Source organism: Lissotriton helveticus, chromosome 3_2 (genome assembly GCF_964261635.1).
Source record: "Lissotriton helveticus chromosome 3_2, aLisHel1.1, whole genome shotgun sequence".
In the NCBI taxonomy this organism is placed as follows: domain Eukaryota; kingdom Metazoa; phylum Chordata; class Amphibia; order Caudata; family Salamandridae; genus Lissotriton; species Lissotriton helveticus.
The window spans coordinates 359564313-359589262 of NC_136062.1; the positions used below are offsets into that span (position 1 = coordinate 359564313).

The 24950-nt window shown below is 47.1% G+C and overlaps 1 protein-coding gene across 5 annotated transcripts in view; it reads left to right on the forward strand.

The window, feature by feature from the left end:
* Positions 1-24950, forward strand: part of E2F8 (E2F transcription factor 8) — a 64516-nt gene that overhangs the window by 15466 nt on the left and 24100 nt on the right. For all 5 annotated transcript variants that reach the window (XM_078684235.1, XM_078684233.1, XM_078684234.1 and 2 more), the window contains exons 3-8: positions 2386-2658; positions 9209-9365; positions 10592-10900; positions 11353-11514; positions 15146-15283; positions 16045-16263. In XM_078684235.1, coding sequence (XP_078540361.1) covers positions 2386-2658; positions 9209-9365; positions 10592-10900; positions 11353-11514; positions 15146-15283; positions 16045-16263 — 1258 coding nt within the window. The remainder of the gene's footprint in view (positions 1-2385; positions 2659-9208; positions 9366-10591; positions 10901-11352; positions 11515-15145; positions 15284-16044; positions 16264-24950) is intronic.

Here is a 24950-nt window from a genome sequence, read left to right on the forward strand (position 1 = left end):
AAGTGTAATTATAAATAAATAAATAAATAAACCTTCCACTGTGAGCCAGCACATGTTGATGTGTTTTTGTAACTTTTGATCTATTTGAGGTAGAAATATCTTTTTGTTAAAATATGCTGTTGTGCAGGAGACAATGGATTCTCTGGTAAATGGAGCATCGATAAATATGTGGAATATGTCTCAGAATTTCGAAATTCCAGTAGCCTTGAGCATAGTCAATACGCTTTCCTATTTTAAATGTTACTGGTACAACGAAGATGAAATTGAGACCAGACACCCTCATGTATGATATATATATATATAACGTTTCACCACACGCTCCCAAACGTAGCGTGAATGCACTCGGGAACCAGCAGTAATCACCATTCAATTAAACCATCCGGCAATAGTTCGTGAATATTCAATTTATTTCCAGCATTGAAAGACAGTGCATGGAACCAAACCCCCAACGCGTTTCAGCGATCACTCGCCTTGGTCACGAGTGAAATGTGTTTGAACATAAAACAAATAAATAAAGTTTTCAATAGCCACTTCCTCGTTTGGACATAAACAAAGGACCACCGTGCACATGATAAACAAAGCGGCCATCTTGAAATGATATATCTGTTGCAAGCCAAATTTACATATATTTAGACTGTGTAACCAAACAGAATATTATAATAGCGGAGATAATATGCTAATAGAGATTATATTGCATTGTGCCCAACCGCATCTCTAATGGATTAGCAGCATCATTCCCAATAATATATTCTGAAATAATATGTTCCAATCCCCAGTGGGAAAATATCATGATGATGCTGTCATTTTAACAAAAAATCTGAAAAATTCTCAAGCAGAAAAATATCTCAAGCAGAAAAATATATCTTTACATTTTTCTGCTTGAGATATTTTTCTGCTTGAGAATTTTTCAGATTTTTTGTTAAAATGACAGCATCATCATGATATTTTCCCACTGGGGATTGGAACATATTATTTCACAATATATTATTGGGAATGATGCTGCTAATCCATTAGAGATGCGGTTGGGCACAATGCAATATAATCTTTATTAGCATATTATCTCCGCTATTATAATATTCTGTTTGGTTACACAGTCTAAATATATGTAAATTTGGCTTGCAACAGATATATCATTTCAAGATGGCCGCTTTGTTTATCATGTGCACGGTGGTCCTTTGTTGTCCACACGAGGAAGTGGCTATTGAAAACTTTATTTATTTGTTTTATGTTCAAACACATTTCACCCGTGACCAAGGCGAGTGATCGCTGAAACGCGTTGGGGGTTTGGTTCCATGCACTGTCTTTGTAAATGTAAATGTAGGTGTACTTATATAGCGCAGACCTGTCACCCAAAGGGCATCCTGGCGCTTGCTTAGGGAACCCGTCCTGGTATTCCCCTGTGAGAAACCCCGGCAGGGTGTCCACAGGGTGAAAGCCAGGCATCCCGCCACGAGGGGCCGTAGTGGAGATTAAGCAAGCTATTGCCCAGAGTCGCAGAGTGTGACCCCGTGAGTCGAGTAGGCACCGGAGCGAGAATTGTCGAGACCGTGGAATTTATGAGCCCGAGACCCGCTGAGGCGGGGAATCGAACCCTGGTCCACGGTCGATCTCAGCTTCCGGGTCTGCCGCCTCTAACCACTGAGCCACGCTTCTCCACTATGCTGGAAATAAATTGAATATTCACGAACTATTGCCGGATGGTTTAATTGAATGGTGATTACTGCTGGTTCCTGAGTGCATTCACGCTACGTTTGGGAGTGTGTGGTGAAACGTTATACACTGGGCAGGGAGCCTTTGACCCTGAGTTTGCACCGCAGTCTGAGTGTCCCGGTTGATCGAAGGAGGTGAAACGAATATATATATATATACTCTTAAAATCTGTTTTCTCATATGTACTTAGGTGTATTGCTTGAGTTCCAAACTATGGGGGATGTATGTAATTTCTTGGTTACCTTTCGACCAGGCAAGCTCACCACCGTTAGTTTGTGAAACTCATGAATGTAATATGGCCGAACGTGGACATCTGTGTTGATTGATGAAACAAGAACGAACTCATCATCATTTCCGTGCTTGGCCCCTCTCTTCAGAAAGTACGGATTCTTAAACACTCAAACCATATGTTGCAAAGTACCCAGAAGGATGTCATGAGCTCTAAAGAAATTAGATTCTCCTGGAATATTTTATAATCGGTCACCAGTATGCTCTGAAATGAATTCACTTGAAGCAATGACTAGATATCTTGCATGTTTTCAGTAATTAGAATACCCAGTGCACCACTGCATTTAATTCTGACATAATCATCTTTTTATGTCCTGACCCTGCGTCCAAAATAATTGCCATGTTAAAGTTTTAACCTGATGAAATGTCCTTCACTGTTCCACCCAGGAGAATACCTTCTTTGAGCCACATCAAGGAGTACTGAAGACTCCACGGAAGCAGTTATGTACCTCACACGTGATACTGGGAGAAATCCAACCTGAATCGGGATCACTAGTGACTCCAACAAAACCAAAAGAAGTCCCATCTGGGGAGCCATGGACGCCAACAGCGAACCTAAAAATGCTAATCAGCGCTGCTAGTCCTGAGATTCGAAACCGAGAGCAGCAGAGAGATCAGCTGACCACAGGAAGTGGAACCCAGGAGTTAAAAGACGCGCTTGTACGTTAGTGAAACTTTGTTTATGTGTTTATTTAATATATTTCAGCGAAGAGTACTTCTCATGGTATAGTGTGCTTGAGAGTAGCTTCATATGTTTTTCAAGCTGAACCATGTATTAAATTTGATAGCTTGTATTTGACATCATATCAACCTCCCTTCTACTTGTAATGAGAGTCCGCTCATTTTTAGCCCCATTTGTGTGTTGGTGCTAGAGGACCCACACTGTTCAGTTTGGAATTTTTTGTCACCACCCATTTTTGTGCCAGCTAAACTTTGGAAACTGAATCAGTGATGGGTGTTTTTTATGGTTTATTATCATAGTGTTGCCAGTAAGCTTGTAGAATCCAGGAAGACGACGTTGAGCTCTCTGTATCATTACTTATGTGCTAGGAGGAAATTACGTAACTAAGTTAAATAGTTTATCACTGAGGCCACATCATTGTGCTGACATTTTTTATGTAGACAGTAGTTGTATTGTGTGAATATCTTGATATATTTTTTAATGGTGTCATGTAAGGATCATTAATTAATTTGAAGAATACTCCTGTATTTTACTGCATCAAAAGTAAAATGATTCCAAGTAACTGCATCTGCGAAAGGGAATCAATAGATGGGGGTTTTTTTTTTTAGCGCACCTAATTTGTAGGTCTCTTCTCCCATGGAGATGCTCTCGTTGCTTTCGATTCTTGAATTTTAGATTAAAAGTGGGATATACATTTTTTTTTTTTTTTGAATATTCAGATTCATATAGGTCATAAAAGAACAGATGCACAGGTTTCATTCATTCAGTCTTAATTTCCCTCGCTCCAATCATGGTTTTAATTTGACAGTAAACCAAGAAGGATCATTTTAACTTAATTTGTTTCGTCTGGCAACCAAAGGTGGGAGATCCTTTTCAATCAAAGCCCCTCAAATGTGGAATAAGCTACCTGAGGCCCTTCGCAAAGAAACTAACCTCCTCCTTTTTAGGAAATCTTTGAAGACACTCCTTTTCAGAGATGCCTTTGGATCTCTGTAAGTTAGGCCGACAATTTGGTTCCCTGTCAATTTATCTTCTTGTTGTTGTATCTGTCAGAAGCGCCTTGAGACCTGACGGTGATTTGGCGCAATATAAAACCCAGTTAACGATAACGATTAAAAGGATTTAATGGTCATCCAACAGATCCATAATTATTTGTATGTTCTTTCATAGAGAGCTGGAGCGACAGGAATAAATGGTTGGATCGCATGTGTGTTAGCGCATGAATATGGGTCAATTTCAAATATTTATTAATATATTTGTGATATCTCTAATGAACTTCCACCTAATTTGTGAAAATGATTTTGTTTTTTTGAACTTCAATATAAGCCCATGTGGAGAAAGTAGGAAGATTAGCCACTCCATACATTAATTTTAAATAAACTATATTTCTCTAAAATCCGAAATGTAACCTTGATGCCCAATATTAACTTAAAAATCGGTTATTTCAGGACCTGCTTTATCTGGCCCTTTGCTGAGTGTTCTTTTACTTGAGATAAGCAGATTGTTAGTAATTGATGAATTTATAACTCCTAGGTTTTGGTTTTTGCAAAAAATGAGCTTGGCTTTAGGTTGCTAAGTGTTGGAATACATATAACTTTATTTGTTAAACTACTTTTTTAGGTCTCACCTAAGACCGCGCATGCAGTGTTGGGTGTGAGACATTCTGTTAACTAAAAGAGGGCTTGGAACCCGCAATTGCAAACCATTCTTTGGCTGCTTTGACTCTCTTATTTCGTTGACTCCTGATTGGTCCGTGTCTGTCGCTTTCAGTTTCAGTTTCTCTTTGTTTGTTTCTTCCTTCGGTAGATCAAGTACTGATTGATTCTTTTTGATTAGTTTGTTTCGTTGCTTGTGCTGGTAATGAGGTTATTGGTTTTCTTCTACTTGCAGCACTTCAAGAGTGCATGTGTTTTTAGGTTATCTTGCTCCTGGTTTTGTTCCGAGCTATTGCTTTTCCTGCGCATTTCCTATGTTTATTTTGTTTTACTTTTAATTCTCTCCTAATACTCTTTTGTATAGTGTAAAACGACCAGGCCACAGGTTGTTGACATCGCTTTTTACAATGGTTTAAAAATACATTATTGGCTCTTCACGATGACCTTATCACTCGTTTCGTTTGCAACAAAGTCCTTTCTCTGGTACATGTTACGTGACCTATAGAATGTCTTTAGCAAGATTATAATGTTTTATGCATAAAGCAGTGTCTTTTAAATGGTTTGTTTGCATGATTACAGTTTGGACAGTAGAAATATCAATATAGGACTAGCTACGTTGTATTTAGTGGAACTCAGAAGGTATATCTGCGGGCAAACCCTTAGGTTTGGACATGAAGCCCTCACACACCAACCTAGTTGGTGTCATGCTTCATCATCGGGCCCACCACAGTGACACCGAATGTGTCCCGGGTGTGCTGCGACTCCAGATTACTGAGGAGCTGGTATTCTTGCTGAGTGTGCAGTGCTAGTGAGAATGAGAGTGAAAGTGAAAGGTTAAAAGCTATACAGGTGGTCCCAGTTCCCGAGGGTAAAAGGTAAATTTAATACCTGGGCCCCTGTTAGCAAGATAAAAAGGCTGTGAACGATGTGGAGTGTATTAAGAGCTCCTACGTCCTTGTGGTCTACATGTTTCAGCCAGGCCTTTTGATTAAAACTGGCTTTCCTCAGGACCAATGAGTATGTGTGAGTGATGCTAAACTATATTAAGTGACAGTGTGTGGTAAAAAAGTGTTGCACTCGCTAAGGTGCCGTACGTGTAAGAGGGGGATTCCCTCTACTTTAACTTGCTACTTGCTGTTAAAGCCTCATGGGTCACTTGGCAGGGAGGGAGAGGAGACCGGTATTTCCGATCAGCGTGCTCCTGCGACCTATCGTCCTGCTCCAGTGTCCCGAGTGGACACTGGAGTGGACACTCGGGACACTGGAGCAGGACGATAGGTCGCAGGAGCACGCTGATCGGAAATACCGGTCTCCTCTCCCTCCCTGCCAAGTGACCCATGAGGCTTTAACAGCAAGTAGCAAGTTAAAGTAGAGGGAATCCCCCTCTTACACGTACGGCACCTTAGCGAGTGCAACACTTTTTTACCACACACTGTCACTTAATATAGTTTAGCATCACTCACACATACTCATTGGTCCTGAGGAAAGCCAGTTTTAATCAAAAGGCCTGGCTGAAACATGTAGACCACAAGGACGTAGGAGCTCTTAATACACTCCACATCGTCCACAGCCTTTTTATCTTGCTAACAGGGGCCCAGGTATTAAATTTACCTTTTACCCTCGGGAACTGGGACCACCTGTATAGCTTTTAACCTTTCACTTTCACTCTCATTCTCACTAGCACTGCACACTCAGCAAGAATACCAGCTCCTCAGTAATCTGGAGTCGCAGCACACCCGGGACACATTCGGTGTCACTGTGGTGGGCCCGATGATGAAGCATGACACCAACTAGGTTGGTGTGTGAGGGCTTCATGTCCAAACCTAAGGGTTTGCCCGCAGATATACCTTCTGAGTTCCACTAAATACAACGTAGCTAGTCCTATATTGATATTTCTACATATAACCAGGGGACCCGGACTGGCTTACCTAGTCCTCTCTCTCCCTTTTGATTTGCTCTTACAGTTTGGACAGAACATTCCAACGTGCGAAATAACATTGTAAAGCTCCCTTTTTGCTTCTTTAGCTGCTCATTTTTCTCTTCCTACCGTTGCTTTGTGTGTACATTGTAACAAACATTAACATGCTGTACTATACAATGACAGGCTATATCATATCATATTCTACAATGACAAGCTAAATCGTATATATTGTACAGTGGCGTGCCATACCATACTGTACATTGACAGGCCATACTTTACTATACTATCATAGGCCATGCCATACTATATCATACCATACAATGGAGGGCAATACCATACAATAAAATGACAAACCATAACCTAGGATATGATAGCAGACCATACCATGCAATGACAGGTCATGCCATACCATACTATGTTCTACAACAGCCAAAGAAAGTCCAAATTGACCATGTCAAAGACTTTCTATGCTACAATCAAAAGAGGTTGTAATGTTGCTATGGCTCTTTGCAGACGAGGCAAAAAGCTGCTTTATTGAGCCCTCCCCTGCCCACCAGCCGCTCGATTTAATTTTCCTGATGAAACCTAGCTGATCCTAAAGAATACTATTCCCTAGCACTCACTGAAGCCTGCTAGGATTCCTGCTAGGATTTTATCATCTCCATTTAGAAGAGAGATGGGTTGATGTTCAGTCAGTAATCTTCATTGTTCCATTCTCTGCCTATTTCCGCAACAAAGCTTCATCGCAGCTCATTTAGGAATACTTCTGTTGCCTCAGTAAGGAATCCATAAATCAAGTACACCAATTAGCAAAGTAGAACAGCATCCTAGGTTGTACCATAAATTTGCAATAGGAGTGAAGACTCTGGCCTCGATCACGAGTCTCGCGGTCCACAAACCGCAAGACTCGCAGCGGTGCTGGTCTCCCGACCACCCTATTATGAGTTGGCCAGTGGGATCACTCCCCCTCTCCCCACCCCCTCCCCCAGTACATTACGAGTTTCCTCTCTGCTGGCGGTGTACAGGAAACAAGGGGGGCCTGCAGAGCCCCTGTGCCCCCTCCGCATGGGAGGCATGCAGGGGGGGCACACAATGTGCCCCATGTGTGCATGCCCTCCAGTTCCTGCATAACATAAACTTCAAAGTCCATGTCGTGCAGGAACTGTTTTTGGTGTTCCATTGCTGTGCCCATTATAAGAGACCCTGCCATAGGAATGCCAAAAACCTGCCAGACAGGAGGCAGCACCTGATCTGGCAGGCAGTCTTAAGTGATGCGGCGACAGGGCGACCTGGTGCTGCACCGCCAAAGTCGTAATACGGCCCTTTGTGTGCACAAGTTAGGCTTTTTTTTCATGTGGAGCATGCACAACTTTTACCAATTTACCTTTAGTTCTGGCATCTACGCAAGTTTTTTTAGGATTCTAATTGTGGTAGCCAATCTGGGTTTAACGTCATTTAAATTACTTAAGAACAACATCTGCATCTAATTAAATGATTTGGGGCCTTCCTAGTAGGATTATTACTCCTTTCACGGTTCCATATTTGGCTAAGATTCACTAAAGGTTCACTAGCAATGGCAATGATTAATGGTAAAAATGGGCAGCTTTGCTACATGTGCCATAAAACTTTATTTGGAACTGGTATTGCCTAACCTGACATCACCCTTGCTGTGAATGTGGAGTGTAGTAACAAGACCCATTGCTTGTCTTGTGTACATGTACCTATTCGAGAAGGTGGTGTGGCCTTTGCTATGCCGAATCTCTGATAATCGCCCTATATTCTGGATTACTTGATGGGCGGGGCTGCTGTTCGTACATGTCACATGATCACTAGGCATCCTCACACGTCAATACTCGCTCTAAGCGCCTGATACAACCACCACTTGTCTGCAAAGCTTTGGTGACGTCTGCATGCCCCACCTCTGTATGACCTGTGCCGCAGCTCTCTTGCCTCTATATGATGCTTCCCGTAGATCCTTCAACAGGCCTCAAGATCGTTGACTATTCACACTTATGTTCTGGCTTTCTCTACACTACCTTCTCGAGTACAGATTAGCCCGTCAATCATTTCACACATCTCCCGATGTCTGTAGAGTTGCCAATCCAAATAGAATTCAACATTTCTGTTCATATATAAACTGACTTATGAAGTAAAAACAAAATAGATGTTCTTTAGCATTATGGCAACTTTATCATGTATGTTGCATGCCTACTTTGTAAAGGTAAGCACCAGTTCAAAGAAACATGGCATCTTTACTCTGAACAGGCGGTTCATGCAATATAGTTAGAAGGGCCACCCAAAAATATTAAAGGTACTGATAAAAAGACTCACTGAACAAGTTCAGAGCAAACGGATCAGTCCAGAGCTGAAGGGAACATGTCCTGGCCTCAATCACCTCATAGCAATTGCCATAGCATGCACCCATTAAGACCCTCACAGCAGAAGTACTGCCTTTGATAAAGAATTCTGCTAACATCTCATGGCTACAAACAGCACAAACACAGCAGACAGATATTAAGTGGAGGGTTACATGACCCATACCCCTACCCTGACAGAACCTACATAGACAACCAGTATCTAACATTTAATCCCCCCCTTCAGAACTCAAAGGTGGAAATAGCTAGCCTCTCCAAACACAGTACAAAAAGACATGTGAGCCTTTTTTGTTATCAAATTCACTTCACAGACACCCTCATTGGTCAAATCCACAAAAGCCAGTTGTGGAATGAGAAATGCCAAGCGTCAAAGTAACTGGCAACTTGCACTATATAAAAAACACTTTACATAAAATACTGTGTGTAAGGCAAATGATTTTTAACTACAGAGAGCTCAACCTAATCTGTTACACTGACTTCATGTCTCCGTCTTGAGCAAGTGTTACCCGAGGATGCAACTTTATCCCCAGATCTGACTTCACTTAATTTTGTAATAGCCATGTTTTCCTTCTTGCAGGAGCAATTTTCAGGAGATGAGAATGAAAAATCCCAGCCGAGCCGGAAAGACAAAAGTTTAGGATTGCTGTGTCATAAATTCTTAGCACGTTATCCCAACTTTCCAAATCCAGCAGTGAACAATGACATTTGTCTCGATGAAGTTGCGGAAGAGTTAAGTACGTGTCTGCACATGTTGACCATGTTTGTGGCTCTTTGTTTCCTATTAGGTGAAGAGTTTTTGTATACCAGTTAGTAGGAACTTTTGCTTACAAATGAAGCTTTAGGCCTTACAAACTGCTAGTATCAAAATGGACATAAAGGTCATGTATTGTGTACTGTGGGTCTACTTATGAGGTTCTTGAGTACAAACAGTTTGGGTATAGGCCTCCCATTGCAAATTTTATCTTGCATGGTAAGAAACCTGTTACCAGTATGAAAGAATAAAGGAGAGTATCTCAGTTTACATCAACTTTAATTGACTATTGGGTTAAGTTTCAGAGGTACTTCATGTAGTAGAAGACATCACACCCTCTCTCCTTAGCCGCAGTGATTAGCGTCTCAGACTTCTGTCGTTTTGGCTCTATTTACAGAGACTACCTCATTACCATTCTCCAGCAGTGCTTTTTTTCCTCTATAACAAAAAATATATATTGAATGTTATGCTGCCTGTTATAAGCTGCCTCTTGTCTTAGTTGCCAAGCAAAGCAGAACTTTCTGTATTTGCTGTGGCTACTCCTAGGTGTTCCAGTGCTGCAGGGTTCCTTTTACCATGGATGTCCTACAGCATTGCACACATCTGCTTCGCAGGGTATACAGGAATTGTTTTGCCAGAAGTAGAGTCTGCGTAGGATTTCTTTATAAACATGATTTCACACTGGACTAGATATAAAACCAATAGCGTGGAAAAAGACCTGCTTTTATTTCTTTGGTTATTACTCCACTACTTCAGAGTCTAAGAACCTCATGTAGAGTTTAACGGAGTGCAAAGAACATCATAAAGTTGCAGTGCTCCCACCCACCAAACCCACAGTTCTACATGGGGTGGAGGAAGTGGAGGCTCCACTAACAGTAATCCCTGAACTGGTTGTGCAACTGCCACAGGACACCTGAGCCAAAGTGGCAGGTGCCCTATTCTGCTAAAGATGGGCCTCTGTTCATGATTTTCGCTGCCAGTGTCCTCCATGTGAAACATGACAGACATGTATTAGAAATGATGCACAGAAGTCTGTTTCAGAATAAGCTGAGGCAGCTTTGGAGAATGTAGTTTTGTCAGCCTGTAACAATGATTTAGCTCTACTGCACCATGCTCTCCAGTAAGTTAGCTAATTTAAACTATGCTTTACATAGCCAAGAAAGAATTGCAAAATCCATTCTGCAATACTAATCAACTCATTCTTTGTAGGTGTGGAGCGCAGGCGCATCTATGACATAGTGAACGTGCTCGAGAGCTTGCACATGGTCAGCCGCCTTGCTAAGAACCGGTACACCTGGCATGGACGTCACAACCTCATCAAGACCTTTGGAGCACTGAAAAGAGCCGGCGAAGAGAATAAATATGCTGAGCAAATCCTGGTCATCAAAAGGAGAGACTTTGACCGAGAGTTTGATATCACTGAATATAAAAACAAGGAGACTGTGGCAACACCACCACCAGCTGCTGTGCATTCGGATATGTGTTTTGTTGAACTGCCTGGAATGGAGTTTAAAGCAGGTACTTGTATATGTGGGTATGTTTGTTAAGATTTGTTGTATTTTAGAGCATTAAAACATTTTTCGGATGATAAAAGATAGCTGGTAAGCAGAAAAGTAACTGTCACCTTTCGAGGCTTCGTTTTCAAGTGCATACATTTCGAAATTATGAGTAAATGGTATTGCAAACATATTCTTGTCAATCTGTACAGGGAATATTAGCCTTGGATCAAGGCACATGAGAAGGACTTGTTGGCTGCAAAAAACTATTAAAACACATTTCAGATTTTGTTTTTTTCTATAGAAAACTAGGGACTACAGGCTTTCTTATTTTATATTCTTATGGTCTTGCCTCAAGTAGTAACCATTTCTATCTCTAGCTTCTTTCTTCAGCATAAAAAATAGAATCCAAGTAAGTTAATGATCGCTTCTATTGGACTGAAATTCTTACTGTATCCCTCTTCTCTCTTACAGCGTCTGTCAACGGTAGGAAAGATAAGTCTCTGCGAGTAATGAGTCAGAAGTTTGTGATGCTCTTTCTTGTGTCGAAGCCTCAAATTGTGAGTCTTGAGATTGCTGCTAAAATTCTGATTGGTGAGGACCAGGTAGAAGATCTGGATAAAAGCAAGTTTAAAAGTAAGTGGAACTCTTTTGAGGAGCTCATAATCATTTGTTACTGATTGCATTTCCCTTAATGATAACGTGTTAGCTCGTGAAACAAAATCACAACCTAGTGGTAGTGCTTTAAGATTTAAAAGCAAATAAATGTTAGTTAAATAGCCTTTTCTTCTCCACTATGCTTCTCTTCCTTTATTCCAAGCTGGCTTCATTTGAGAACCGTTTCAACTTGTGAATCTAGAAAGAATCTGGCAAACAGTACAGTTTGTCCCCTTAGAAGGAGAGGGTTTCGTTAGTTTTTTTTTCAGGTTGCCTTACTGTGATATGCTCTTTGCTAACCAAAGATTCTCCGGCATTGCTGTTCTCTCCAGATTATATACCGTAACAACCCTTGCCCACGGAAATTTGTAGAGTAGAAGCTTAACAACGTTAAACGTTTGGGAGGATCACTCGCTGTAGAGATGGGCTCCAACCCAACCAGATCCCATTTCAAGACTTTTTGACAGGAGTAATGGAGTGCTGTACAAGTAACATTATTTGTCAAAGGATCACCTCTAATGTTGTTAATGTGTAAACAATTACATGATGTATGGGATCCAGTTAACACTGACTTATAGAAACCATTAGAGGGTGACAGTAGGATGTCATTTGGGCAGGAGCAGATATGCTCTGTACTACTTTTCCTTATGAGGTACCACCAGGGGGGCTCGAAGTTCCTCAATCCATCAATAGATGTAGCACCATACAAATGGCACTGTGAAAATCCATTCTAGAAGACAGTTATTACATGCAAAAATACAATAAACATTGAAACAATGCATAGATCTAAACATTCATTTTTGTTCATAGCTATTGAAAAAGACTGTTTCGTCCATGTATCTGTTACTTAAGGCAGCCTGTTAATTGAGCCAGTTGCATTCGTTTTATTAAACTATTCCTGGCTTGATCTCTGCCACTTTGTTTTTGCAGCGTCCATCAACATGGGCTATTTTAAGGAACAGTTGTAAAATGTACTTGGATAACCAATAGCCTTTGTTTAGTTTGGCTGGACCTGGCTGCTCAAATATTTTATTATTGGGGTTATTTATATACTACAGGCCTAGAATTTCATAGCACAAAGGATTACTTCTACCACATGCCGAGTATAGCACCATATGGACATTTTCAAAAGTGATCATATAAAACCGCATAGTTTGGTCAGCAGTGCAGCAGGTGTACGTCCACAGCAAGAGAAAAGAATGAAGTGTAAGACCACAGGGCAACTTTCACTGAGGTGTACTGGGTCCCTGCTACCCAGGTTTCCAGCACCAGTGTTCTTTCCCTAAAACTGTCCCACAATTGGCACATCTTCAACCCCTATAGGTCCCTAGTAAATGGTACCCTTGGTAACTGGGGACATTGGAACTGAAGAGGGTCTACTAGGGCTGTAGCATGTTTTGTGCCACCCTAGGGACCACTCACCAAGACCATGCACATTGCTATTGCCGGCTGCATGTCTAGGTGCAGAGAAAATGGAAAAGTTGACATGGCACACAACCCTGTGTGCTATGCCCCCATATACTGTATGAGGTATAGTTAAGTCATTCCTACTGCAGGCCTATACCAAGTGTGGACATATGTGCATTAGCAGATTGGACCCTATAATATCCAAGTCCATTCTTGAGTATTGTAAAGGCACAGGGAAGCCAACGGGAGTACAGGGGCTGGATGCTTGTTATCACGAGTTTCCTAGCTCCATGATGACTTCACTGTACCCTACTGATCCCAGTGTCAGATTTATTAATAAATACACACAAGAGATCCTTTAGAGGGTCCCCTGTAAACCTACCAAACACTTATGTGATTTGTGACTAGTTTTAGCAAGCCTGCCACCACCAGACATGTATCTGACCTCCATGGGGTGAGAGCTAGCGCTCTCAGGGGTCAGAAACAAATCCTGCTCTGTCCAGAGGTGCCCTCCCCCAGGCCAGGATGACCTCCCAAGGCAGGAAGCTTTAAAGGTGTTGCCACCTTTTAAATGCAACCCAGGCAGCTCCCGCTAGAGAAGGATGCCAAACCTCCTGTCCTGCTCCACATGTGGGCGGGAGGACAGGGGGGTAAATTAGTTAAATTAGGAGTATGGTGCCCATTCAGCCAGTGCCAACCCTAAGGTGGGGCAGGTGATATGGAGCCCACTTTTCACTTTTCTCCATCTTGGTTTGAGAGTGAATCAGACAATCATGGTCAGGTTAATGCCTCTTCCTACAGGTAGTTGCCATTTGAAGGCTGTGGACACCCGAAAGGTAGATAGCTCATTGGCTACTACCTGTCATCCTCCATCCCTCCCGTAACACCCCTAAATTTGGTATTTAGGTGGCATCCCTAGTCGTTTTACTTTTAAATTCGATGGACACAAAGAAGATAAGGATACAAAAGTGCGGCTGACCCGCGAATAGAAGACCTGCTGCACAAGTTTGGGAGCGAAACCCTGCCAGCTGCTTCAAGGACTCGACAGTCATGGTATGCTGTCTCGTACTGCTGCTGCTGTGAGGACTCCGCGCACCCCCAGCTCTTCACTAATCGCCAGAGAACTTCCTTAGGTAGAGGAAGTACTCCACTGCAATCCGCAGGCACCGAGTCCGGTTTACTGTTTTTCTACTCCCCAGCGACTCCAACGCAGCATCCAAGCAAAAAGTGGTGCCTGTCACCTACACCGAGACCAAGAGTCCATTTCTGATGCCATCTGCCCAGGAAGCAAGTACCCGTCGCGGGACTTCGATACACCTGAGATCCACTCCATGAGTGTCCCTGCTGTCCCTAGTCGTCCTTGCAACATGCCTGCTGCTGACCACGAAGACATATTGAAGCATGCCACCCGGTTGACCTATTTGCTCTGCACCCAGCTTGGGTACCGACGAAAAAGCTGTGCTCCCGTGGTCCTGAGGCACTTGCAACATGCTCCCTCGAGTGGGACTCCTCGGACTTAACTTTAAGTCCCTTTGTGCGGTGTGTTTTCATGGGGCCCCCTTTGTAGCATACCTGCTACCAGCAACCTCCGAACCCTGCTCCTGGCCGAGTCCGGGACGCTCCTGAGAATCGACTGGCGGAACAGCGAACCTGCCTTTCCACTTATCTAAATCCTGACGGTGAAGCTTGAAATCCAAATGCATGATTTGATATGCAGTTTTCTGTTTTCTCCCATTGACTGCAATGGTGTATAATTGCACACAAAAGTGATTATGTTGCCAACTTTAAAAATTCATATTTCAAAGTACTTGCTGTAGAACTAAATTCTTGGTCTGAAAAATTATATAAAAATCAGTGTTATTTTGTAAATAGGGCTCGGATTTATTTTCGAGTGTGTCTTATTTATTGCCTCTGTGAGTACAACAAATGCTTAGTACTACTCTCTGATAAGCCTAACTGCTCGCTCACACTACCACAAATAGAGCGTAATTATCTACTGTTGCCTTCATATACTAATTTGGGTCGCACTAGACTCTCAACAGTGAACTACATTTTAGTGCACTATATAGTGAGCCAGCTTCCTACACTGTGCCTGTGGGATACAATTATTTTTAAAGGCATTTGTAGTCATTTTATTTGTTTTCTTTTAAGTAGATATTTAGCAAGATAATGGTATGTAATGTCCTGTATCTTTTTGTTGTAGCTAAAATTCGGAGGCTCTACGACATAGCAAATGTTCTCAGTAGCCTTGATCTCATCAAGAAGGTTCATGTTACTGAAGAAAAAGGGAGAAAACCAGCATTTAAATGGACAGGACCTGACACATCAACTCACATTGAAGGTACGTTATTTTTTTCTGGTGTGTTTTTTTTTTATACTGCTGTGATATTTTGCCGATGTGTGTCAGGAAAATGTGTTTTTCACTTTCAATCTTTATTGCCTTTATTTGTATTTTCATTCTAAAGGAGTAGTGTCTAGTTTACAATGCGTTAGTCAAAACCTGTTCTTTATTGGTGAAATAGAGCCAAGACTAACTCTATTGCAAGAGGTACCTCCTATGTAGTAGTCTGTGAACATTGCCTTGCATTTTGTGTGGTATCTTCTATTGAGGGAGGAGCATAGGAATGGGAGCTCCTGGTCTTGAGGAACGCTAATTTCCCGGTTGGGTGGTGATGATTTTACTTTCAGGTGTGAATTGCCGGTCCAGTAGACAAAAAGAATAATTGACCTTGGGAAACCCTTATGTGTGTGTGCATCTGTGTCTGTGTAGCCTTAGTAGTATGGTATGTTATAAGTAAATCTACCGGGGTCAGCTGATTGGTAAGTGTGGCTCACTGGACATCAATGAAGGGCTAGGGAAAGCATGACTTACTTCCTGAATGGCGACATCCTTTCTTTGTCTACATTTGTGTTTAGAGGACGAAATAATCAGTTGAATAAGGTACTTATAGAAGATTTCTGAAAAGATCTGGAGATTACAGATGTGGAATTGTGCAAAAGTTATCGCTAGCATTCCTATTCACATCCTCTCTTATATCACTTCTAACTTGTTTTGCTTGCATACATTTTGGGATACATGCTTTAAAGAATTCTGTTTTTTAGTTCCAGACATAAAATGTGTCGATAACACTACACACTCGCCTGTCAAAACGGAAGAATTAAAAACGCCCAAGGAGCAATGTGCCAAAAATCTCTTTTCTTCTCGTGGGAAACAAAGCTTCACGCGCCACCCATCGCTAATCAAACTGGCAAAGAGCATTGACAACGACCGGAGGAAAATAAACTCTGCTCCAACCAGCCCCATCAAGTCAAATAAAGATGGTAAATGTGAACAGTGATCGCTTCTGTTGTCTAAAATCACATTTGTGAGGGATATTGATACTGCAATAACATGTCTTACTACATCGCACTGTGCTGGTTTCATTTGGTTGTTTCTAAGGTGTGCAGTATTAATGTGAATTAATCCAATGTGTTCGGTCTGAAGGACCACTCTCCGTATGGACCAATACGGTCTGTAATAGGGTTTCACAGTGGAACCGCATCAGATCACGTGTCTTGTGTTAGGAAAAACTGCTGTACGTGTGTACAGGCCATATGTAGAAGCAGGACATGGGTACTATACGAGTGTGTGTGTGTGTATATATTGATGCTAGTAATGCACAAGAAGCATAGAGTAGGAAGGTGCGGGTGGAAACATGCAGTGGCGGCTCTTCGTGGGAGGGGCAGGGTGGGGGGTAGTTAAATTCCGGCTTAGGGCCGAACAGTTGAGTTAATAAATAAAATGAATTCCATTGCTCGCTGTATCGCCGATTTGACGTTGCAGCACGCGCAATGTAATTCGTTTTATTTATTTATTTACTTAACTCTGTTTGGCCGTAAGGCGGAGTTTACTACCCCCACCCTGTCCCTCCCCGCAGCACTCCTACGAGGAGCCACCTCTGAAAAAATGTTGTATAAGCAGAGGCAATGACTTCATAGAGCTGCCTCGCCACTTGTGAAGGGAAGCAGAAGTGGTAGTGGAATTTTAAAAGGACCAAAATGGAAGTGGCAGGAGAGCAAGTGCAAAATGGTAAATATCAAGCGGGTAAATACATCTGCAATTTTCCCCATGTTGTGACCATGGCACATGCTCTTGAATCCTGCGTTCAGAGCATTGAGCGCTGAACCTAGGAAATGACAAACCTCATGGTGAAAGAGCCAGAGGGATGATCATATCTATATTACATTTTTATCTCTTTTGGGATTTTCTGCAGTATGACAGTGTACAGCTCTTAACTGATGAATGCCTTTTTTCTGTTATTCGAGTTTAGACTAAAAAAGCAAGCAATTTCAAGCTTCCAAGACAAGAACGAGCCAAAAGCAAGGAAGTCAAGCACATTGATTTAGATTCCAGCAAGTTGCAGCGCAAAGGATTCACCGGATGTTAGCCATTCAGTCGTCCTACAAGGATTCCAAAATTTGGATTCCTCATATTCCAAAAGCACAGTTAAAATGTGCTGTAGTTGCAATGTGTGATTTATAGAGAGGGTGGCATTTAAAAAGACATATGAGTAAGCACTCCGATTGCACCACGGTGTAAGTTCCTGTATAACATGCATTTCACTTCATTCCAGCATCTCCTAAATAGATTTGTACAATCAGAAGGCAGACATCTGCCTCTGGCATCAGACAGGAATTTCTGTCCTATTGTGACCCAAACGGGCACAATCAAAGGGCTGTCTGATGAGAATGCACATCCCCAGCCCCTGTCACTCCAAAGCCAGACAGGACGATGGTAGTAGGTTACATACTGACCTTTTCACTCGCCAACTAATATGTTGCCCGTACGTGAAGAGCCTACGCCCTGCCCGATGAAGCACCTAAGAGCCCATAATTAAGTCTCTTGTTTTTCAAATTTTTCCTGCCTGCTCACTTATTAGATTGAGCGCATACACCCCTAGCGATTTACCAGCGGGTCCACAGGGGATCAGGATAGGGTGCGCCTTTTAGGGGGCCCACACCTTCCGTCTACCTGTCTTTTGGTCCTGAGGAATACCGGGTGTTAGAAAGGCGACCCTGGGGGAGGCAGAAGATGTCTGACTGACCACCCCTAGGTCCACCTCTCCGTCAAGAAGTAGCCGAGCGTTACCGAGAGGCCTCCTGAATGAGGGCCCTCTCCTAGGATCGTACAGCAGAGTAATCACAACACTACAAACGGACACCACACAGGAGGTCAAGTTCTCAGGCTTTTATAAGTAATAAAGGTTGCGGGTTCTTGGCAGTATAAGCGGATCGAGGGATCCGTAAAGTCTCGAAAAGGGGGGTAAGGTAGCGGGGCAGTCTCACTCTGGCGGGGAAGGGATACCCTACGCACAGCTCTCAATCCTCGAGCTGGGGGGTTCCGAGAGGTTCGAGCCGCGGCAGCGCCAGCAGGCTTGCAAGGTGGTTCAGCGAGGTAGGCCGCGGCAGCGCCAGCAGGCTCTCAGATGGTACAGCAAGGTAGGCCGCGGCAGCGCCAGCAGGCTCTCAGGTGGTTCAGCAAGGTGGGCCGCGGCAGCGCCAGCAGGCTCTCAGGTGGTTCAGCAAGGTAGGCCGCGGCAGCGCCAGCAGGCGCTCAGGTGGTTCAGCAAGGTGGGCCGCGGCAGCGCCAGCAGGCTCTCTGATGGACGTGGGGTTACAGGAAGGATGAGTTCGTCTGGTGTCGGCCGTGACAGCGTCAGCAGGGCTTCCAGTCCAGGATACAACTGGCGTCCTACTCCGGGGCTGCCCCAGATATAGGACGGAGGTCCTTTGATGTCCGGACCCTCTCGCCTGGGGGTCAGAGGGGCCGGGATGATGGTGTCCAGACACCCAGCAGGGGGGTGGAGCCAGCGCCCAGGGAGGCCGGAGGGCGATCGATACCAGGCGTCCGGGGACGGCTGGAGGGCCATCGAAACTCCTCTTCCTCCGGGATCTGTCGAGTGGCCACTCGACCACCTGGGTGGATCTTGGTGCCTCGATGTCGGGGCTTCGCTGGAGCCTGGGCCGGGGCCGAGGCCACGTGGTCGTGACGTGGGGGACCCAAGATGGGGTCGGGCACGGCCTCGTGCTTAGGTCGTGATGGGCCTACGCTGGAGCCAGGCCGGTGATGGGGATCCGGGATGGTAGCCGGACCTGTGGTGTTGGGGCGTGCGGGGTCGGGCCGAAGGGGCCGCCCGAGGTCCGGAGGAGGGCTGATGTCGTCCTGGGCCCGCCATGCGGGAGGGGTAGGACCACGCCATGAGGCCGGGTCCAACACGCGTCCCCCCAGCTGAAGGCAGGGGAGAGTCACCCATCTTCTTGGGGGTTCTCCTCGCCGAGGCGGAAGAAGCTGGACAAGCCGTCAGCATTGGCGTGGTCGTTGCCGGGGCGATGCTCCACAGTGAAGTCCATCCCCTGCAGTGAAATGGACCAGCGCAGCAGTTTCGGGTTTTCTCCCCGCATCTGCATCAACCAACGCAGGGGCTGGTGGTCGGTCTGGACTCGGAAGTGGGTGCCGAAGAGGTAGGGCTGGAGCTTCTTGAGTGCCCACACCACGGCAAAGGCTTCCCTCTCGATGGTGCTCCACCGCTGTTCTCTTGCCAGGAGGCGTCGGCTGATGAAGGCCACAGGCCGGTCGATTCCTTCGGGGTTAACTTGGGACAGGACCGCCCCGATGCCGTGCTCCGAGGCGTCGGTCTGGACTACAAACTCTCTGCTGTAGTCGGGGGCCTGGAGCACAGGGGCGGTGCACATGGCAGTCTTTAAAGTCTCAAAGGCTGTTTGGCACGCAGGGGTCCAGTGCACCTTCTGGGGTAATTTCTTTGAGGTCAGTTCTGTGAGGGGCCCCACAATGCTCCCGTAGTCTTTTATAAATCGCCGATAGTATCCGGTGAGCCCCAGGAAGGCTCGGACGGTGGTCTGGGTGACCGGGGGCTCCCAGGCCCGGATGGCGTCTATCTTTGGTTGGAGGGGAGCTACTTGGCCGCTCCCCACTTGGTGTCCCAGATAGGTCACGGACCCTTGGCCTATCTGGCATTTGCTGGCTTTGATGGTTAGTCCGGCCCGCCGGAGGGCCGTCAGGTGCTCATCCCAATGAAGGCTGTACACCGCAATGTCATCTAGATAGGCGGCGCTGTATTCCTCTAGTCCGGCCAGCACCTGGTTCACTAGTCTCTGGAAGGTGGCCGGCGCATTTTTCATGCCGAAGGGCATCACTTTGAAGTGATAGTGGCCATCAGGGGTCGAGAAGGCCGATCGCTCTTGTGCACCAGGGGTAAGGCCGATCTGCCAATACCCCGCCGTGAGATCGAAGGTGCTGAGGTATTTGGCGGCCCCTAGGCGATCGATCAGTTCATCCGCCCTGGGGATGGGATGGGCGTCGGTCCTGGTGACTGCATTCAGTCCCCTGTAGTCAACACAGAACCCGGAGCTCTGGAGCTGTTCCGGGGGTGGCGGCTTTAGGGACCAGGACAACGGGACTGGCCCAGGGACTGTTGGAGGGTTCGACTACCCCCAGGGCCAACATCTTGGCCACTTCCGATTGGATGCAGGCCCGAACCCGGTCGGGCACTCGAAAAGCTCGGTGTCTTACAGGTGGGCTGTCTCCGGTGTCCACATCGTGGACACACCACCGGGTGACCCCCGACGTGAGGGAAAACAGATCCGCAAACTGCCCCAGCAGCTTCCGGCAGTCTTGTTGCTGCTCTGGGGTCAGGGTAGAGGAGAGCCGGACCCCTTCGAAGGAGCCGTCTTTCTCGGTGGTGCTGAGGAGATCTGGTAGTGGCTCGGAGTCGTCTTCAGCTCCGTCATCGGTCGCCAGCAGCAGACTCAGTTCAGTGCGTGCAAAGTGCGGCTTGAGCCGGTTAGCGTGTAGAACCCGGAGGGGGTTCCTGGGGGACTCCATGTCTACCAGGTAGGTGACGGGGCTCTTGCGTTCCACCACTTTGAAGGGCCCCGTCCATTTGTCCTGGAGGGCACACGGTTCAACCGGGGACATGACCCAGACCTGCTGGCCCGGCTCAAACTCGATGGACGAGGCGTTCTGGTCATACCAGCGTTTCATCTCCTCTTGACTAGCCTCCAGGTTGGCCTCGGCAAGTTCCCGGAACTTCCGAGTCTGATTGCGGAGTGTCAGGAGGTACCGGTAGACATCCGGTGGGGCATCTCGAACTGCTGTCTCCCAGCCTTCCTTGACCAAGCTGAGGGGGCCTCGAACCGGGTGTCCGTACAAGAGTTCAAAAGGGCTGAACCCCAGGGATTTCTGGGGTACCTCTCGGTAGGCGAACAGGAGGCAGGGCAGCAGGACATCCCATTTGCGCCGGAGTGGCTCTTCTAGGCCCTTGATCATCCCCTTCAGTGTTCTGTTAAATCGTTCCACTAGTCCATTTCCTTGGGGATGATACGGCGTGGTGAACTTATAGGCGACCCCGCACTGTTGCCATAGGGACCGCATATGCTTCGAGATAAAGTTGGAGCCCCGATCACTCACGACTTCTCTGGGGAAGCCGACTCGGGAGAAGATGCTCATGAGGGCTCGGCCCACCACAGGGGCCGTGATTGTTCGGAGGGGGATTGCCTCAGGATAGAGGGTGGCATGGTCCACCAGGACTAGGATGAAGCGGTGTCCCTGCGAGGGTCCAGGGGCCCTACGATGTCTATTCCTACTCGCTCGAAGGGGGTGGTCACCACGGGGAACGGCTGGAGCGGGGCTTTGACTTTCCCCCCGCTCTTCCCGCTGGCTTGACAGGTCGGGCAGGTTCTGCAGTGGTTATGCACATCGGTGCGCATTTTTGGCCAGTAGAAATGGGTCACCAGGCGGCTGTAAGTTTTGTCCTGCCCCAGGTGCCCGGCGAGGGGCACATCATGTGCTAAGTTCAGGAGGAAGTCTCTGAATCGGAGGGGTACGACCAGTACCCGGCCAGCCCCTAGCTCAGCAATCTTCTGCTCACTGTAGAGGAGGTCGTTGTCCCAATAGACCCAGTGGGACCCCGCGGGGTCTCCAGCGGCTTGAGTAGCGGCTTGCTGTCGAATCCCCTCGAGGGAGGGGCAGGTTTTCTGTTCCTGCCGGAACTGTTCGCGGGTGGGGCCACCTTCTTGGCGCCATTGAGCGAGTTCTGGGAGGTGGTTGAGCTCGGTGAGATCTTCTTGGTCGGGCCCTTGGGGGCCGTGTTCAGGGTCGGCGACCTCGGGGACGACGGGTGGCGGAGGTGCGGGCCACTCTGGTTCCTCGGTCAGAGCTCCCCCCGCCTCGAATCCACCCCTCGAAGGCTCTGCTGTAATAGTTCATGTATTCCACCCACGTGGTACCGGGGATTTTTTTGCAGTCTCGGAATCGCTGCCGGTACATCTCGGGGGTGAGTCCGTAGCGAGTGAGGAGGGCGGTCTTCATGTGCTCGTACGAGGTCATCTCGGTATCAGGGAGCTCCAGTAGGGCGTCTCGCCCTTCGTTGATAAACTTCCCCCACAGGCCGGCGCCCCAGTCCTTGAGGGGTACTCGATGGGCGGTCATGGCGACCTCGTAGGCTTTGAACCACTGTTGGATGTCGTCGTTCTTATAGTACTCTTTGACGACATCCTTGGGTATTTGCACCTTCGTGTCCACCGGGGGGGGTGAGGTCTTGGCCCCGGAGGTGCCGGTCTCGTTTGCCTTGGCTTTAAGTTCCATTTCTTTGAGGACGCGCTCGTGCTCGAGCATGAGTTTTTTCTCCTCGAGGGCTAGCTTCCTTTCTGCCAGTTGGATTTCTCCTTCTTGTCGGAGTCGAGCCAGATCCAACTCGTGGAGCCGGTTCCTCTCTCGTTCTCGGGCGTCTTCGTGGGAGAGGCCCGTGTTTGGGGTTGCGGGTCTCCCTCCCGCTGGGTTCGTCTCGGTCTCCGGGCCTCCGTTCGGGCCCGGGTTATCTTTATTCGGGGGTGGCGCCTCTCCGGCGTCCACCCAGGCCTGTAGGGCCGATTTAAAGTCTTCTTTGGTGCTTAAGCCAGTGGTAGCGATGCCTAGTTCTTTGCAGAATTGCTTTAGCTCCTTGTGACTAGTCTTCCATTTTCTCTTTCTGGAATTCTGTGCTCATGGTCGCAGTGGGTTTTTCTCGGTAGCGAGTGAATCACTCTCTGTACGATCTGCGTGGGCTCGGATCCCGGCGCTTGCCACCAATGTTAGAAAGGCGACCCCGGGGGAGGCAGAAGATGTCTGACTGACCACCCCTAGGTCCACCTCTCCGTCGAGAAGTAGCCGAGCGTTACCGAGAGGCCTCCTGAATGAGGGCCCTCTCCTAGGATCGTACAGCAGAGTAATCACAACACTACAAACGGACACCACACAGGAGGTCAAGTTCTCAGGCTTTTAGAAGTAATAAAGGTTGCGGGTTCTTGGCAGTATATACAGGCGGATCGAGGGATCCGTAAAGTCTCGAAAAGGGGGATAAGGTAGCGGGGCAGTCTCACTCTGGCGGGGAAGGGATACCCTACGCACAGCTCTCAATCCTCGAGCTGGGGGGTTCCGAGAGGTTCGAGCCACGGCAGCGCCAGCAGGCTTGCAAGGTGGTTCAGCGAGGTAGGCCGCGGCAGCGCCAGCAGGCTCTCAGATGGTTCAGCAAGGTAGGCCGCGGCAGCGCCAGCAGGCTCTCAGGTGGTTCAGCAAGGTAGGCCGTGGCAGCGCCAGCAGGCTCTCAGGTGGTTCAGCAAGGTGGGCCGCGGCAGCGCCAGCAGGCTCTCAGGTGGTTCAGCAAGGTAGGCCGCGGCAGCGCCAGCAGGCTCTCAGGTGGTTCAGCAAGGTGGGCCGCGGCAGCGCCAGCAGGCTCTCTGATGGACGTCGGGTTACAAGAAGGATGAGTTCGTCTGGTGTCGGCCGTGACAGCGTCAGCAGGGCTTCCAGTCCAGGATACAACTGGCGTCCTACTCCGGAGCTGGCCCAGATATAGGACGGAGGTCCTTTGATGTCCGGACCCTCTCGCCTGGGGGTCAGAGGGGCCGGGATGATGGTGTCCAGACACCCAGCAGGGGGGTGGAGCCAGCGCCCAGGGAGGCCGGAGGGCGATCGATACCAGGCGTCTGGGGACGGCTGGAGGGCCATCGAAACTCCTCTTCCTCCGGGATTTGTCGAGTGGCCACTCGACCACCTGGGCGGATCTTGGTGCCTCGATGTCGGGGCTTCGCTGGAGCCTGGGCCGGGGCCGAGGCCACGTGGTCATGACGTGGGGGACCCAAGATGGAGTCGGGCACGGCCTCGTGCTTAGGTCGTGATGGGCCTACGCTGGAGCCAGGCCGGTGATGGGGATCCGGGATGGTAGCCGGACCGGTGGTGTTGGGGCATGCGGGGTCGGGCCGAAGGGGCCGCCCGAGGTCCGGAGGAGGGCTGATGTCGTCCTGGGCCCGCCATGCGGGAGGGGTAGGACCACGCCATGAGGCCGGGTCCAACACCGGGCACTCGCCCATTGGTAGAAACATGTCGACCAATTCACACCAACACATATAGAGATGCACTGGTCGTAACTTGCCTACCAGCATCTCGCCACTATTTATTTTTTAACATTGTTCAGTTGCTCTATAATAAAAATTATATTTTTGAGTTAAACCAGGACAATTTTTAACATAATTTTTTGAACTTACAGTCACAACCCGCTCCACTCTATTGCAGGTGTCGAAGCACACCCTGGTGACGCTAGGCCACCAGGGTGGACCCTGATGATGAAGCATGTCACCGCTAGGTTGGTGAGTGAGGGGTTTTAAACAAAAGGATACACTTTTCCTTTATGCCAAAAGGTCTACCCTCCAGAGAATTTCTCTAAATTTCTGTTGGGGATACTCCTTCTTTTGTTTCATAGAGTTAATCCACAAACCCAGCAGAGGCGCACTAGATGGCTAAGCAAGACAATACCTATTTTCTTAAAGTGGTATTTTCAAACACAGAACATTAAAATCATCTTTACTAAAATATGCTTAGTGGAGAAGTGTGGCTCACTGGTTAGAGGAGGCAGACCTGGAAGCAGAGGTCAGCCCGGGACCAGGGTTCAATTCCCGGCTCGGCGGGGTCTTGA